General features: G+C 40.3%; 1 protein-coding gene across 1 annotated transcript; it reads right to left on the bottom strand.

The window, feature by feature from the left end:
* Window positions 1–16,429: 16,429 nt before the first annotated feature.
* Window positions 16,430–17,685, bottom strand: LOC131233443 (transcription repressor OFP8-like). Its single transcript, XM_058230152.1, has one exon. The coding sequence runs from the start codon at window positions 17,650–17,652 to the stop codon at window positions 17,068–17,070; it is 585 nt and encodes a 194-aa protein (XP_058086135.1). The 5' UTR covers window positions 17,653–17,685; the 3' UTR covers window positions 16,430–17,067.
* Window positions 17,686–18,858: the final 1,173 nt, after the last annotated feature.

Below are 18,858 nucleotides of genomic sequence, written 5' to 3'. Positions count from 1 at the left end.
CTCACCTAAACTGGTTGCTTGGGACTAAACTTTTGTTATTGCTAAATGAGTTCTAAGGTCTCACAAGCCACTTGGTTGCCAACAATGCTATGATCCAACTAGCACCTAGATGTCCCCCATGTTTATTGCTTGTGACATTGGAATTATCCAATAGGTTAGCACCAGCACGAAATGCATCGGGGGCAAATATTGTTTATCAAATATATATTTATCAGCTAAATAAGCATAAACGGGGGGGCGGGGGGGAGGGGGTACCTTATATTAGTTTCTATTTATTCGGTCAATAAGTATGTTTGTTAACCAACATACTAATTAACCAAAAAGTAAAAAAGCATATTTGGTTTCCAACATCATAAGTAATTATCCTTGAAGTTTATTTGGTCCCCCTCATATCCACCATCCATCATGTGGGCCAGCCTTTGATGTGGACCATTCATTATGTGGGCCTACTTTTGATGTGAGTCGTCTATCACGCAGGGCCCACCTTGGATGTGGGTCATTCATCAATATGGCCCAACCATTAATGTGCACCATTCACTATGTAGGGCCCACCGTTGATGTTAGTTATCCATCAAGTGGGGCCCACCGTCAATGTTATTGTCTATCATGTAGGGTCTGCCTTCAATATCCATTGCTCATCATGTGGAGCCCACCTTTAATGTGGATGGCCCATCATATGGGCCCCACCTTTGATGTGGGTCGCCCATCATGCATGGCCTCGCCTTAGATACGAGCCACTCATCATTAGGGCTGACCTTTGATGTGGACTATCCATTGTGTGGGGCCTACCTTGATATGGACCGTACATCATGTATGGCCCACCATTATTAATTGCCCATCATGTGGAGCCCACTTTTGATGTGAATTGTCCATCATGTGGGCCCCACCTTCAATGTGAGTTGCCCATCATGCAGGGCTTGCCTTGAATGTGAGTCATTCATCATTAGGGGCTAACCTTTAATGTGGACCGTCCATCATTTGGGGCCACTTCAATACGGGTCATCCATCATGTGGGGCCCAACTTCAATGTCCACTGCCTGTCATGTGGAGCCCACCTTTGATGTGGACTGTCCATCATGTAGGCCCCACCTTTGAAGTGATCATCCACCATACCAACCCTCTTTGGATGTGGGCTTTTTATCATTATAGGTGACTTCTGATGTGGACCATCCATATGTGGGCCCACATTAATATGGGGTCATCCATCATATGGGGACAACCTTTTATGTGGACCATCCACCATGGGAGATCCACCTTCAATGTGGACAATCCACCTTCAATGTGGACAGTCCACCACATGGGGCCTCTTTTGACATAGACTGTGAAAGAGAGCCTCCCATGACATGGACTCTATGAGAAGTTGAAAAGTCATAAGTTCAAAAGCTAAAAATAATGCCCATTAAAATAAGTAGCTTTTGGCACATTAGTTAATTTTAACATTATGCTTACTAAATTAACTTAAGTAAAAAATGTAACTTAATTACTTAACATAAGTTAAAAAGTAACTTATTTGGTGGTACCCAAATGAGCCTTTAGAGTCTAAATGAGCTCACATTATCTCTTTGGCCCAGCTAACTAAAGAACGTATCTGCATATGACGTATATGTTAGATATTCTAGACTGATCTGCAGAGAAAATGCTAAATTCTTTTAATTTAAGAGGTTGTTTTGGTAGGATAGGGCCAAGACTCCATTGTTACCAAGAAGAAAAAAAAACACTAATAAAGACAAGTTGTCTTAGGGCTTTTTATTTTTATATACTTTTTTTTTTAATGTCGCAGAGACTTTATCCTTATGATATGGCTTGACTATTCTTTTGTGTTTATATATCCCACATGTGCCAATGTACCTTTGCCTTCAAGCATCACAAATGCCCCCACTATTAAGTGCCCTATATGTGCAACATATATAAAATTGAACATGCAATGCATGCGCATGTATGCCACTAATGATCATGAAGTGCCTCATATGTGATACGTGTGCAATTGTACTGTTCAAATACTCTGCATGTCACACACATGCCATCATAAAGTTTCAAGCACCACACACGTATCATGTGCTACATTTCAGTATGCACATGTGCTAAACAATCCTTACTTATTACGATAGCCTAAGATAGCATGACACAAGTCCTTACTCATGCCTCAATGGTTGGCTCACAAGAATTTCAACACGAAGTCATGGGTTCGAGTACCCATTGTGGTGAAATCCCACTGTGGTGTGAGTGTATTAAAAATAAATAAATAAATAACACAAATACACAAGACCTGACGGGGCTCACCTAAACTAGTTGTTTAGAACTTTTTCTGGTGCTAAATAAGCCTTAAGGTCTGGTGAAAACCACAGAAGCACATAGAGCATAATCAAGTAAAGTACACAAAATCGCATAAACAAACCCAAACAAGAGTAATATGATTTTTACGTGGAAAACCCCTAACCCCTAAACCTTTTCAAAAAAATAAAAAATCAGGGCACAAAGCGATGAATAATGTACTATGAAAGTATAAATTATAAGAGAGTGTTCTTATCAATTCGAACAAGCTTTGAATCACATTCAAACCCTAGTTATGCCCTTGAACTCTTGGAACAATTTAGAAAGCCCTAATACACCTTGATCTAGTCCTAATCTCGATTATAGTTGATATATATAGTATCACAACTGGAATAGGAAACAACTTGCGCACTCATGCAATTCTGTACCCATCTTCAATGGGACCTTCGATGGCATCAACATCCCTCGAAGACTTGTTGAATGCATCTAACTCATTCGATGTCATCGAGTAGCTCCTCTAAAGCAGTCCAACATGCAACATGAATTTTTTCAATTTTCTCGATGGGATTGAGCATATGTCGATGGCATCGACATCTACTCAATGACATCGAGTGATCTGTTGATGGCATCAACGGACCTTATTACTGATAGATTTGAGACATCAACAATAATCTCTACTACGTCTTTAATCTTCATTCTTCATAGCTCCTTATCCATCACCATCTCTAATTCGCCTTCCATTATAGCTTCATCATCGTTTCTTGTCCATAAAGAAGTTACACAGAACTTAAACTTTTCTATGGGAACCACCTTAATAAGCATGTCATTCAAATTTACACTCGTGTGGATCTTCTCTAGACACACGCCTCTTCCTCAAGTACCTGTTGAATAAAATGATGACGCACATCAATATGTTTAGTACGTGAGTGATAAACAAAGTTTTCAACCAAAATGATCGTGCTTTCGCTATCAAAATTGACCAGCATGGTCTCCTGCTGAAGCCCAACTCATTTATCATTCCTCTTAACCAAACACCTTTTTTGAACACTTCTGTCACCGTCATACACTCGGTTTCAATTGTGAAAAGAGTCATCATATATTGAAACTTCGACATCCAACCGATCACTCTACCCACTAGCACAAACGAGTAACCGGAACTCAACATTTTATTATCCATACTGCCCTCATAATCTGAATCCACGTAACTTACTAACGTATCTCCTAATTTTTCAAATGGTAAAACGTAGTCATTCGCAATGTTCGTATTGTCGGTGAAAAATCAATATTATTGCCAATAATTTCGATATTGTTGGACTTGTGATAACGAAAACTTAAAAAATCGTTTCTCTTTCAAATATTGGCGATATATCGTTGATAACGTTGATGACAACAAAAATATCGACAATCCAACGATTATGTCTTTGTATGTAGCCTTAAATTCAAAAAAATAAAAAATAAAAAAAGAAAAGCGGGAGTTATTAGATTAGATAGAGGTAATCAAATAGAACCATACCTATGGAAGGAGAATCGAACAGATATACCTGTATTGCGGTGGCTACTGCGGAGGGAACGCACATCGACTTTTAGGGTTTTGAACCAAGGTACTTTTTTAAGTTTTTCTAAAATGTAATCTTTTCACCATTTAAAAGCATGGGTCACTACTGTTTTAAATGGAAATAAAACTAATAGTTTAAATAACTTTTAAATTACTTTTAGAGTGTGAGTTTCACATTATGTAATAAAAGTGGATCACAACCACTTTACGAACAAAAAAATGAAATTAAAAAAACTAAAAAATAAAGTAGAATGGGATAGTTAGGGCAACTAATTAGGTGTGCTCGAGTCTAGGCCTCACCCAAGATGGTGAGGCCATTAATATGGGGCCCACCATGATCTATGTATTCTATATCCACGTTGTCCATCCTTTTGCCAAAACATTTTATGACATGAGCCCAAAAATGAAGATCCAAATCTTATGGACTAGACCACAACGGTGATCGAATGTCATACCATTAAAAACTTCCTAGGGCCCACCTTAATCTTTCCATAATGTTTATTTGTCATCCAACCTATTGCTAAGGTCACATAAACATGGATGAAGTGAAAAAGGAAATATCAGCTTGATCCAAAACTTTTGTGGCCCATTTATGGTCAATCACCATTGTGTTCCTATGATAAGGTCCACTTGAGAATTGGATCCACTTCATTTTTAGGTTCATGCCCTAAAAGGATCTTGTAAAATAGATTGATATAGAATACATAAATGAAGGAGGGGGCCACCCTCTTAGGTGAGGCCGAGGTCGCGCCTCATCCAATCCCGATGGTTAGATGGTTGGATGCATGGATGGGATGGGATGTTTGGATGGATAGATGGATGGATGTTTGGATGGGATGGATGGGTTGGTTGGATGGATGTTTGGATAGATAGATGAGATGGATGTTTGGATGATTGGATAGATGAGATGGATGGTTGGATGGGATGGATGATTGGATGATTTGATGTGATGAGATGAGATGGATGGATGGATGGATGTTTGGATGATTGGATGGGATCGTTAGATGGTTGGACGGATAGATGGGATGGATATATGGATGTTTAGATGATTTGATGGGTTGGATGGTTGGATTATTGGATAGATGGGATGGATGGATTGATAGTTTGATGGATAGGGATGGATGGATAAATGTTTGGATTATTGGATGATTTGATGGGATGGATGGATGGTTAGATGGATAGATGGGATGGATGGTTGGATCATCGTGCATGTCTTTTTTTTTAAAAAATAAAATATATGCTTATTTATGCATGGTTGTAAAATGTATGAATGCATTATGCTTGTTAATTAGTTTAATAAGATTTAAGTGAATGTTGTACTATTATTGGACTGATTTCTTATGACAGCACATACTTTTAGGCCCTAATTAAATAGAAATTTATTATGCATGCATTCTTTTTACAATTTTTTGATTTCTAAACATATAAATATGTGTATTTAGGCATCTCTTGAAGTTTCATTAAAAAATTATATCGTTTTCACATGTTGTCCCCGCATTTTCGGTTATCGGCGATATTATTGGCGATAACGATATTATATTTTTATCTCTAGCCTGCGAAACTTGTAGCAATACCAACAACTCGAACAGTAGTCTTATGTATCTCGAATATATCAAAATAGTCATTTCACTACCTCTCAGTGCTACTTGTCTGGGTTAGACATGTATCTGTTAGTGCACTGATTTGTTCATCTTATTTGTCAATCACATGAGTCATTGTGTCATATAGTCTCTTGGGGTTGGGCCTTTGGAAGCTGAAGACCGAAGATATAAGAGTACAAGAGCATCAATGAGCAAAGAACATGTAAATAAGGTACCTTGGTGACCTTAACCATTGGCCCAAAACAACCCTTGAACCTCTAGATGATCTTAGCTTAATAAGTAAATCCTGTTGATCATCTCTTAGTCTTAGAAACCTAATTGGAATATGATAAGTAAGGTTAGAAGAGGTAGGAAGCTGTTGTGAAAGCATTCGTCCAAAACAACAGTTTTCGAGTAGTACTCGATCCCATCGAACAGACCTTGAAGGGTCTTCGATGGCATCGTAGGAGAGCTTTCATACGATCCTTGTTGAATTAGGATGCCGTTCATCTTAATTTTTCATAATTCAAATTTATTTTATCGGAATATTTTCCTACATCGTACTTCATGTTAAATGCCATCGATACCTTGCTTTCAGATTTGATCTACTTCCCAATGTTATCTTTGATACCACTTGTTGGAACAGCAGAAGCAGATAAAGTATAATCAAGCAAAGTACAAGCAATCACACAAACAAACTAAAACAAGATCAATCTGATTTTTACGTGGAAAATCCTTTCAGGAAAAAAAAAAACCATGGCAAAAAGTGATGAATGATACACGATGAAAGCATTACAAGAGATAGTGTTCTTATCGATTCGAACAGGCATCGAATCTTCTTTAAACCCTAGTTATGCCCTTGAACCCCTTAGGAATGATTTAGAAAGCCCTAATATACGTTAATCTACTCTTAATCCCAATTACACTTGATATATATAATATCACAATCGGAATAGGAAACAACTTGCACACTTATGCAATTATGTGCACATCTTCAATGAAACCTTCGATGACATCGACATCATTCAAAGACCTGTATATCACATCTAACTCCTTGGATGCCATCGAGTAGACTTCTAAAGCAGTCCAGCATACAACAAGAATTTTTTAAATTTTCTAGATGGGATCAAACATCTGTCGAAGGCATCAACATACTGTATTAATGGCAAATTTAAAACATCAATAACAAGGTCTCACACATCCAACTAGCACCTAAAACTCTCTATGTTAGTTGCTCGTGACATTCAAACTATCCAACAAGTTAGCCCCACACAAAATGCACCGATTGCATATATCAAGCAAATCCACTAATCAGGCCCACCTGATGAATTGATTGTCCTAATTTTCGTTCTACGCAATCTTCACTTTGGGGTTGTATTCGATGTTGTACGCACTTGGCACATTGACAATTAGGCACTAGTTGGACAATAAAACAGCCATCCAACTACTATCTAAGACCTGTTTGATAGATTGTCTCACCTCGTTATACGGAATTGCACTAATGAAACATGCATTTAGAGCATGATTTCAATGCACTGGGTAGTAATCAGAGTTGATGGTCACATTATCTAGCATCACTTAAAAAACAATACACGTAATTCATAAGCTTTTCAAATTTTAATTTTTAAAAGTCCATTTTAAAATGTGTTAAGAATCAATTCTCATATGCAGTTGTTCTGTGGAAGATGCATACGCAGAATTTCTGCCAGCATTAAGCCAAAAATATTTCCCAAATGCTTCCACCTGCACCTGAACCATATAAGGATGTTGCATTTATAGGATCACATATTTACAGCCGTTTTATAGGGGGGTGTTAACGAGCCCATGTTGGATGTTGGTCCACCTGTATTCTCACCAACACGGGGAATTGGGTTTGGGTGTACAGGGTTCATGTATTGGATATTTTTTTGTCAAGGTCTGATGTAGAGCGGGTTGTGGATAATTTCATGGTCAAGACTGGACCGTCAGAACCTTAAAACAAGCATATCTCGTAAATTGGAATAAGTTATTCGACGTACCATATATGATTTTGGGGTAGGAGAAGCTACTTTAGCCAACCAATCTGTTATACCAGGTTTCCCAGGCCAAATAAAATTCATTTTATTTCCATTTTTAATATTTATAATAAGTTTTTGTTCGATCATAACTTTTGATCCATTAAATTTTAGGAGTCGTGCCCAATATAAAAATGTTTTAGAAAAATTAGGGGAATAAGGTGGCTAAGCCAAATGGACACTTACTATTTTTGGCCAAAAACCATGATGTCTAGTGGAAATCATGATTGTCTATACTATTTATAGTAAGTCACGATGTTAAGGAGTTTAAGTTTGATTATGAAACTTATTCCTAGATTTGGTATCCCTATTTAAAGAACTGTAAATTCAATTTTTTCATCAATCATTTTATTTTCAATTTTATTAGAATTTATTTCTATTTTTTTATCTCTCCTCGTTTGGTATCCCCATTTAAAGGATTGGAAATTCATTTTTATCATCAATCAATTTATTTTTGATTTTATTAGAATTTTTTATTTTTATTTTTTTGTCTCTCCTCGTGGATTCGAGTAATCTCTGTGAGTAGTCCAGAGAAGCTCCATGGATTCAGAGTAATTGTCCCCTAAGGAAGACGATGCTCGACCTCATCACACCCATCCCTGCATCAAGGTTCAATAAGATTAGGCCCTTGGGTCTTGTTTTGAGCATGAATTGGGATTTTTGGAATGAACTTTAGATATGGAACATGTCTGTAGCCACCCCTGTCGGGTTCAAACTGGAGTCTGGTCCAAATTTAGATTTGGGTCCATCGCACAAAGATGCCTTTGTATGGATTTTAAATAATAATATATCTTATGCAAAATGTAAGACAAGCTAAAGGCAAGAAGATTGCTAAAGCAATGCATTATTTAAGAATATAGAAAGGATTCTAAGCTAAATATAAGGGCATTCAGGTCATTTGAAGGTGTTTTGGTGGAGGATAATTTACATGTAAATCATATTGAACCATTCAAATTGTTATCCATGATTTAAAGGACCATAAACCAAAATATTAATTTGATTTGATTATTTAAATAGCCAATTAGCGGACATTTTTAGGTGAAAAATATTTGTCAGTCTCTCCAAACATCAATTGACTAATCATAGGTAGAAAAGCTTAGACATTGTGATTGTTCGATGACGACCCATTCATGGTGGGGTTTCCAAAATAGACATTTAGAACTAAGGCGGTATTCCTCTCATGTAAAAGTTCTAAATTCATGTGTATCAAGCATCATACTTTGCCAGGGTATTAAATAACTCCCCGTTAGCCCTGAGCTTCTCCAAAGCACTCTCAAGTTTTGAGAATACTTCCTAGCTCCATCCTGATTTTAAAAGAGTCGCATTTGGTTGACTCGAACAATTGGATCGCGAATCTGGAGCCAGATCCAGTTAAATGGGGTCGGATAGCTCGGTATACCTAAATTTGGGCACCCATTGAAATCCCATGTGATTTGTGGTGATCGATGCAGGTAATTAGAGATGAGTGGTTCTAAGTATGCTATGTGGTGGGCCTCAAGCAGCTGGTGTACCTGGATTTTCTATTATTTTAGGTGCATGGTCTTTGAAATATGTAATATTAAAAGATATAAGGAATCAAGAGGGTGACATGAAGCAACCTCAAAACTATAATGATGAAGTACCTAAATTAGGTTGGAGCAGGTGGAATATTTTTATTAAAGATAATGATAGTTTTGTTAGGCTATACAAAATATCAATTTCTAATGACATTAGGTTAAAATTCGATAACTATGTCTTTTGGACCACCTAATTATTTCATGCTTGGTTCCTCCTACCGGAATAAATTGTGGGGCCCACCTATGCTTTCTGGAATTCATGCATCGTGTGGTGGGACCCACTGCACTAACTGATGGGCCAACCAACTGGGACAACGGAAGATGGAGATTCTATTTTCTTTTAAACAAGGACATGAGATTAGGAGTAGAACCTATGTTTAAAGAGGAACTCAATCTTGTCTGTAATGTACCAATATTTGTATTTGCTGAGCTGCACTCAGATTGGGTGCATGGCACATTTGTCTGTGATCCATGCCATTCATTGGGAGGGTCCCACCATTTTTGGACCATTGTCTGCAACTCACATGGACTGGATGACCTCACCTGTGCAATTGCTGAAGCTTTTTTTTTTTTACCTTCTTCTTCTTCTTTTTAAAGCTCACCATTACCAATATTCTTTAACGTCCATTTGGAGGCCATAGATAGGAGAACGGATTGCCTACTACCCCTGCCACCACCAGCCTGGTGGCTGATGGTCGGTGCTGTATGGCCCCCGCGATGATGTATATGTTTCATCTATTCTGTTCATCCATTCTTACAGATCATTTTAGGCTTGATCTCAAAAATGAGAGGGATATAAATCTCAGGTGGACCACACCAAAGGAAAACAATAGTGATTAGATATCCACCATTAAAATCCTCCTAAGGCTCACTGTACTGTTTATTTGACATCCAATCTGTTGATTAGGTCATATGAAGGAAAAAAAAAAAAAAAAACAAATATCAGCTTGATCCAAAACTTTTATAGTCCCAAAAAGTTTTCAACGGTCGACCTTCATTCAAAACTGTTTCCTGTAATGTGGCCGACTTGAGATTGGGATACACCTACTTTTTAGTCTCATACCATAAAATGATTTATAAAAATTGATGGACAGCATGGATGAAACACATATATCATGGTAGGGCCCACAGAGCACCGGCCACCAGTCATTGGCTGGTGGCGGGGGAGTAGCCAATCCGTTTCCGTCGGAGATGCCCCGGTCATCTCTGACGGCCAATGACCCACCAATCAAATCTCACCACGTCACTAAACCAACGGCTGAGGGGCTGAGGGCTCAACTACCTAATCCGCCTCCCCTGCTTGATAGTTATTTTAAAGTCCTGAAATCATGACCATTCAGAAGCCAGGTAGGCCACTCCCTGGGAAAAGCTTCAGGGCCTGGTTGATTTTTCAATGCGGATGTAAATGCCCATTAAATGGGTAATCACGACACTTTCACCCGTTTCGAAAATTTCGAGAACTGCCATGGCAACTGGTTCAAGAGTACCAGTTAAAATTTTTGACCGCACGGTGAGGTATATGACATATCTTCTCCGTCCATCTATTTTACCACTAAAGCTTTAAAGAATAAGTGTTTGATTCACTTTTTCATGTGTCATGGTCCACTAAAGCTTTGGATATACCTCGCTTTATGGCTCCTGCTATGAATTCAGCTGACATAATGAATGAAGGGTGTGGATAAGCAACATGCATTATATGGTGGGACCATAATTATTTTGCAACTTTTTCGATTTCTACCTTCAAAAAGCTAACGGTCAAATCAAATATAACCAAATACAGGGAAGAGTGCGGGTAAACACGTAAGGAAATACTCACTACCCATCCACACTACATTTACCACCTAATTGGAAAATCAAATAAGCCCACTGAAATCTATCTTTTTCTGGGGGTACTGATTTCCAAAACAGGTGAAGTGTTGGCGTGAAAGAGGGCACTGTACCACAGGTTGTGGTACAAATGTCTGTTTGTGATCAGTTCTCGACCCTAAAATGGGAAGGTCGCATGAACCGCTATGAAAGTCCGTGACATAAATATTGGAGTGTCTCCACCCACCAGGGTCGTACAATTCGGTCGTATGTTGGGCTACATCCAACGGCAGCCAGGCATGGCCCACCAGCCGACAAATACTGGCCATTGGACAATCATTAACATATATCAGGACAAAGTAACGGGAGCCAATGAATCTTATTCACCTACTCCACAGGTTATTGGAACAGTTCAACGTTCGGGCCATCCACGTAAGTATGACATGTGACACCTCAAAAGCATGAAGAGATGGGACCCGTACCCGGACCCGAACCCTCTCCAACACCTGCTGCACTTAGTTGCTACAGCATCCGTGCTCTGTGTGGTCGCTGTGCAGCGTGGGTGAAATCTACTCCGTCCATCAGTTTCGTATTCTAATATTCACCTTAGAAGCCAAAAATCAGCCTCATCCATACCACAGGAAACAATGTAAAATTACGCTTAAAACTTTTTTATTTCATCCGCTGTGGCCCGCTTAACTATTGGATTATCCTGATTTTTGGAGTGAGAATTCATTCTAGTGAGATTCACCTGATGAACGGATTCGATGGTATAGAAACAGTATTTTGGGCCCCACAAAAACTTATGTTAGCTTTACTTCCCTATTGTTCCCTGTTGTGTGGCCTGTCTAAGTTGCAGATCAAGATGATTTTTCGTTTAATGTATTAAAATTGATGGATACACCTGATGGGCGGAGTGGATTTCCCACACACAGTATGGTGGACTCCATGGACCTCAGCAGTTTTACCCATACGCGTGCAAACATGTTGCAGGGATCTCGGTGCGAAGACAACCCTGACCCTTTGATGGTGACTACTTGCACATTGAAAGCTAAGCAACGGTCCACATTCAACAGAGAAGGACCAAGATTGGATAGCTCTGATCTTCCATATTTGTAGAATTTTCCAAATGGTCCTTGCATAGCGGGCCACCATCATTGTCTAGGTAAGAAAAATGGTACTCATCTGCATGGAGTTTAAAAGGGCCAAGGACATTCACGGGGGAATCACCAGCTCAACTGAGTCCATGTTCTGGTCCACCAGCTTTAATAATTTAGGGCTGCAACTGGGTGGGGCCCACTCCAAGGAGAATCTAACTTTTTCTAATCGAACTTTTTGGGTTGTCATCCAAACGGGCCCTGGTCCTTTGGGTGGAGATTCAGAAGGTTCATGCCTTGAAATTATCTCCTCAATCGAAAATCCTAACCATATGTTTGGTGGGCCTTTTGCTGGCTGAGTGTGCTTATCTCATCCTCTACCCACTCCTTATCCGGAGCGGATTGGAAGGTACCCGGGTAACAAGGCAGTGGGCGTTCCCCTAACGGTGGGCCCCACCTTGATATATGTGTTGGGTATCCATGCCGTCCATCAGTTTTTCCAGATCATTTTAGGGATCTGTACCGAAAATGAATGAGATCGAAATCCCAAGTGGACCACACCACAAGAAAAAGTGGTCATTAAACGCCCACCATTAAAAACTTGCTACGGTCTACCAAAACCTTTATTTTCCATCCAACCTGTTGGTAAGGTCACACAGAGCTGGATGAAGGGAAAACACAAATATCAGCTTGATTCAAAGCTTTCGTGGCCCCCGAGAAGTTTTTAATGGTGAGCATTCAATCCCTACTGTGTGGTCCACTTGATATTTGGATGTCTTCAATTTTTGGGATCCTACCATAAAATGAGCTGTAAAAACTTATGGACGGCGTGGATATACAGGGTGGGTCCCACAGTTAGGGAAACACCGACTAACGTGTTACCCGTGTAATACCAGATCCGCTCCCGTCCATATCTGACATTCTGGTCCTGCCCCCGAGAGGATAATAAAATGGTCCAATGCTCCCCAGCACTGTAAATTATATTGCTCCTAGTTCCGTTCACTTCGACGGTCCGAAAGACAAATCTGAACTGTTCATTAAGTCAAGAAGACATTTCATGGCTGTGATGCAAAATTTCCACTGATCAGATGGTCCAATAGATCCTTAATTTGGCCTTTTTTTATTACACCCGTCCTTTTTCCATGCCATGGATGGCATAGTTATGGTTACCCGATAAAAATTATTCTTTATAGTCATATGCAATCCATGATGGCCCACAAAAAAATTGATGGATCAAATTTGTCATTGGACCTTTTTTAAGTAAACCATCCTCACCGTCCATACTAAAGACCATTAATAAAATGGTTAATATTTAACAAATCAGTATTAGTTTTACATGGTAGTCTAATAAATGTGCGTTGGACCTAATTAACAGTCTAGATCAATGGAGTGTACTGTCCACGCATTCCAATGCAACTAGGAGCACTATAAGTATAGTGCCCTCTGAGAGCACTGAGCATTTCTTATTAAAAAGAACTTTAAAAAATATATATATACTTTTTTCTTTAGCTTTTTAAAACTGTTTACTTATATTAGGTTCCGTTATTTTGATAATTCAAATTAATTAATCTTAATTTACTAATTTTTACCACGCGATTGTTTTTATTAGTAATAAAATATTTCATTCCCAAACGTGCAGTTGATCTGTCCGGTGGTCCCCCCATCGTGGGTGGACAACGGTATTAAATTCACACTGATCCAACGGTCCTGGTTGTCCTATTGATGGCCCGGAAAAGGAAACAAGAAAAAGACAGGCAGGCCCATTTGGCTGGCATAAATGCTATTGGATTGACTAGATGGTCAGGATAATTTGAAGTCATTTCCTATTTAAAGTAGGGACACGGGATGAACGGTCAGGATCATCACACTGGCACAGTTATTAAAAGCGCCTACAGTCACTATAGGCATGAGTGTGTGTGATGGGGTGAGATGGGCAGTACATAAGATTAAGCCACCATAGATAGATCTGATCCAAAATATGACATAGATCAGAAGATCCAGATAGCCCTATAAGAGGTCCGAAAAAGGACTGATAAAGATGAAAAAGGTAGTAGTTGATCGCCAGGTCACTGTCATTTCTGAAACGTACGACATCCGAGAGAGTTCCACCTGATGGACGGTTTGGACTATCCTCTGTTTACCACGTGGCTCTCGCACAACAGGGCACTGATTACGTGGTCACCCAACTACCATGGACGTCTGTGGTGACAGCTCACCAAGGGCTGGTTTGGAAATCACCAAGTAAGTTCCTTTTCATACTTACCACGTTAGATAAGTGACTTATTTTAGATAAGTAAGTTTGGTTTATTATCAGTTATAATAAATTTTTTTACTTAAAAGTATTTAATTACTTTAGTTATTTTTATTAGTGTTTTTATTTTTAGTCCATTGTTGAAGAGCCACATGAGGAGAGATGAAGGAGAGGAGAAGCTGAAACCTATATTATTTCCGGAATATAATTTATCATCCCAGTAAGTAGAAACTAAGATGGGCTACTTGTAGAATAAGTAGCTTATCTTAAGCAACTTAAGATCCAAAGTTCTCTTAAATGGCTAGGACGGCCATGCCACTGAGGAGGGGTGCATCTTCTTCCATCTCTAGATCTTGTGGGGCCTATTGTGATGTACGTGACTACATCCATGCCATTCAATTGTATTGAAAGCTCATTTTAGGACATGATTCCAAAAATGGAATAAATCTACATTTCAAATGAACCATAGTACGAGAAACAATGGTAATTAATAGATCATTAAAAGCTTCTTGTGAGCACAAAATCTTTGGATTAAGACAATATTAGTGCGGCCTCTTCATATACCTTGTGACCTTTTGAATGGAAAATAAATATTTGGTGGAATCCATAAAGTTTTAATGATGAGGATACAATCATTATTGTTTCCTATACTATGGTCCATATGAAATTTGGATCTACTTAATTTTTTAGAGATCATGCCCTAAAATGAGCTTTTAATATAGATAGACAACATGGATGCAGTCACGTGCATCATGATGGGTCCCACCCACTTTGGATCCACCAAATCTAGCATAGGTTAGGGCTTTGATGACCACAATAATGTGTGGGTTTCATCCACATCATCAATCTGTTTTGCCTTATTATTTAAGACCGTAAGCTATATATGAAAAAAAAAAAAAAAAAACCCAGATCCATAGCTCAACTGGCTGACAGAGTGAAGATAACTGCGTTTCAACACTTGAAGTCTTGGTATCGATCCCTAGCGGGGGTGGCTAACATGGAGTGTGTGTACTGACAAGCTAACTCCAAAAGGAAAAAAAAAAGCTATATATATATATATATAAAAAAGGCAAATCCAAACTCAGGTAGTGTGTGTACTGGCATGGGTGTGTACTAACAAGCTAACCCAAAAGAAAAAAAAACAAATAAAAGGCAAATCCAAACTCAAGTGGACCATAAAATGAGGATTAAATGTGGTTAAAATTTTCTCGAGGGCCATATAAGTATTGGATTAGATTGATATTCGTGTTCCATACAAAAGTTGGATGACAAATACACATCAATTTAAGTACTAAAAGGCCCCAATGGTAGAATTGCTACCTTCTTAAATATAATACATTTGAGCCTTGAATCTACCTCATTTTTTAGTCTGCCCTTTCAAATAAAACCCATACATCACGTTGAATCCAGACTTGCCTGAGCTCAGGCCAGCCGATGGTGCCCAACCGTTGTCTCAACATGCAAAGTTCATTTACGTGTTCCACCTGACCATTTCTGACACGTACGTGGCTCAATCAAATGACGCAACGTTGGGCCACCAAGGATGTGGATTTAATTGAGCGCCACCGAGGATCTGGATTTAATTGAGCCACGTCTCACTGTAAGATGGTTCACGCAATGCATGCTAGAAAGTTGGAAGGCCGAGTAGGACGAACGCATATACGACAGCAGCACCTGGCGGTGCCCAACCAATGTTACCTAATGGTAACGTTATCATGCAATCCTAATTACGGAAAGCTCATCGCACTTCCTGAGATCACACGTGGCAAACTTGTACAATATCCACACCTCTTTGCCGGGTAGGTCCGGCCCCGCAAGAGCCATGGCCAAAAAATCTAATCACGTGGGTGATCCTAACCACTCAGTCACGCATGGTATGTTGGCGAAAAAATCATAACCACTCACTCACTCACTCAATGGATGTTAACCATTTTCTCCCCCAAACCAACGGAAGCGGATTGGCTGGTGTACCACACACCATCGATCTTGCTGGTGTGTTGACGTTACCAAGTTCTGTGGGTCCCACCATGAGCTATGTGTTATATCCAAACCGTCTATCCATTTGGCGAGCTCGTTGTAACACTCGAGACGAAAAATAAGATAGATCCAAAGATCAAGTGGACCACACTGTAAAGTATAGTGGGGATTGAACGTCTACCATTGAAACCCTTTTTGAGGTCACAAAAGTTTTGGATTTAAAGAAAAAAACATTTTCAAATCACTACAATACCCTTAGATCACTCACAGAAAAGGTGTATGTATTAAAAAATGGGGGTTTAATTATCATTCCAAACCAAAAAAAAAAAAGTGAGAAGAAGAAGCAGAAAAATAGCAATACAACACAAGTAAATTACAAAGGCGAAATGATACCTGGACCCCTGAAATTAATAGTTACAAATAGAAGGGTATTGTGGTCATACCAGAGGAAGTTACTAGCAGCCTTCGAGAGACCAAACTACCCCTCTCCGACACGGAAGGTGGAAATTCAATTCCCATTTATTAGAAGTGCCAACTTCTTCGCGCGAGGAGAGGTTGGAAAAGATATTATGCAGCACACGTGGTAAACTGGTGTACGTGCGTATTCAGAAAGTAGGATCGTCACGAACACGTCTACGCTGGTCACTCCATTCAGGTCGGCCACACGCGTATAAGAAAATCTAGCCGTTAAAAAAAAAAAAAAAACGATGACCAATGTTATACATTCAACGTACAATTCCAGCCGCACCTGATGAGTAACCGGCTAGAATTTGGGCCAGATCATGTTCCCGGCGGGGCCCACCTGAGGATCGTAGGAATCTCCACACGTGTACCACAGCCCGGCGCGAATCGTCTCTTCAGCCTCTACTCGCGCGAATATCCTTGGTATTTTCTATCTCACATACGAAGACCCCCTTCCTTCACGCTTGTGCATTCACCAAAAAGTCAGGGGTATTCTGGTAACCTTTGAACACATCATTCCAGATCTCCGTAAACGCCCTGATTATGACGTCATGGTGCTCCCGCGAATTCAACGCAAGGAACCTCCGTAGTAATTCCTTCAAATCCTCGGCTCCAACGATCTCTTTCTGCACGATCATTTGCAGCATTGATCGCCTGAAATCGGCAAACGGATCGGCCGAGTCTTTCACTACGGCCACGCTCTCTCCCACCTTACCGCCCTCGCTCCGGCTCCGCGCGTGTCGGGGACCCGCCGGAATCTGACACCCCCACGCCAGGACGTTCTGCTCGAGCTCGTTGAGCTGACGGAGGAGGCCGGAGAAACTGGAGGAGCTCTCGCCAGAGAAGGAGCAGTCATCGTCTTTGGCTTCCCAGGAAGAGCTTGTTGGCGTGTCGACCGATGAGAGGCTGGGGAAGTGCGTAACGGGTTTGGGGTTTCGGGGTTTAGGGGGGGTGTCGGGGATCGTAACGGAGACGCTCTTGGAATCGCGGCAGCCGCAGGCGAGAGAGAAAAGGAGGGGTTTTTTCTTCGCAGGAGGAGACATCGCGTTTTGCTGGCAAAGAGAAATCTGGGCCTGCGGCGTGTTACGCGTGTTTATGTTTTGAGAGAGAAAATCGTAGAGCGATTCGCGCGTGGAGAGATTGAAGTGACAGTGCGCGGTGCACGTTACAGCTAAACATACGTGTGTGGGAGCTACCGGTTAGGTGGGCCCCGCTTTGTGAATGTTGCGTCATCTTCTCGCCGGCAATACTTGTTTTTTGGGACATGTTCAAGCAGCTTGATGGGCCGTCCAGCCTGCTATTTGAGACAGGGCATGGTCAACGTGGGGCCATGAGTCTCTAGATCCCGCACATGTGTTTCATGTGGGCACATGTGGGGCGGCTTTCCTCTTCAATCGATCGTCGCGCGAATCACCTTCTGCTAACAAGTTGAGCTTTGCGGGAGCGAATTAGGTGCGGCCCCGGCCATACCCAAGATAGTGCGGCCCTTACCGTAGGGCCCACCTTGATTATTTATTCGGAATCTATTCCGTCCATCCGTTTTTAAAGATCATTTTCGATTGTAATCTAAAATCGAAACATATCTAAATCTCAGTTAGTCCATTCTGTAGGAAATAGTGGTGATTGAACTCCCCTCAATTAAAAATTTCCTAGTGCCTACCATAATGTTTCTGTAAATTTTATTTTCCATCCAAACTGTTGATAAGGTATAAAAAATGACTGGATGATGGGAAAACACAAATATCAGCTTGATTCATAACAATTTCGGCCCACACAAAGATTTTAAAGGTCACTCACCACTTTTTCTTATAGTATGGTCCACCCGAGATTTTTATCTTTTTATTGTTGTACCCATAACCTAAAATGATCCGGAAAAATGGATGGACAGAGTGGATATAGAATAAATACATCAAGGTGAGCCTCACGTTAAGGGCCGCACCATCTTGGGTGAGGCGGGGGACTGCGCGTAATCCGCTCCGGTGCTTTGCTGAGCCCACACGCGTTAACAGGACAGATCATATATACACGCCACCGTATGTGCCAGCATGACCAAAATGTACAGTATCCAAACGGTTCATCAGCTGGTTCTAACCGTACATATACTTTCTCCAAAAGTAATCTGGTCCATCCAGCAGGTGGGCGACGATGTTAGAAACAGTTAGGCGGGCAAGAAACATCAGCCGAGTAATTTCAGCCGGAACTTTAGCCCACCTAACGAATAGTCGGAGTTAATTCTGGACGAGAGAATC

This window comes from Magnolia sinica, chromosome 18, assembly GCF_029962835.1.
Source record: "Magnolia sinica isolate HGM2019 chromosome 18, MsV1, whole genome shotgun sequence".
NCBI classification, from domain to species: domain Eukaryota; kingdom Viridiplantae; phylum Streptophyta; class Magnoliopsida; order Magnoliales; family Magnoliaceae; genus Magnolia; species Magnolia sinica.
The sequence above is the reverse complement of the archived record's forward strand: the minus strand, read 5'-3'. Positions and strand labels throughout refer to the sequence as shown.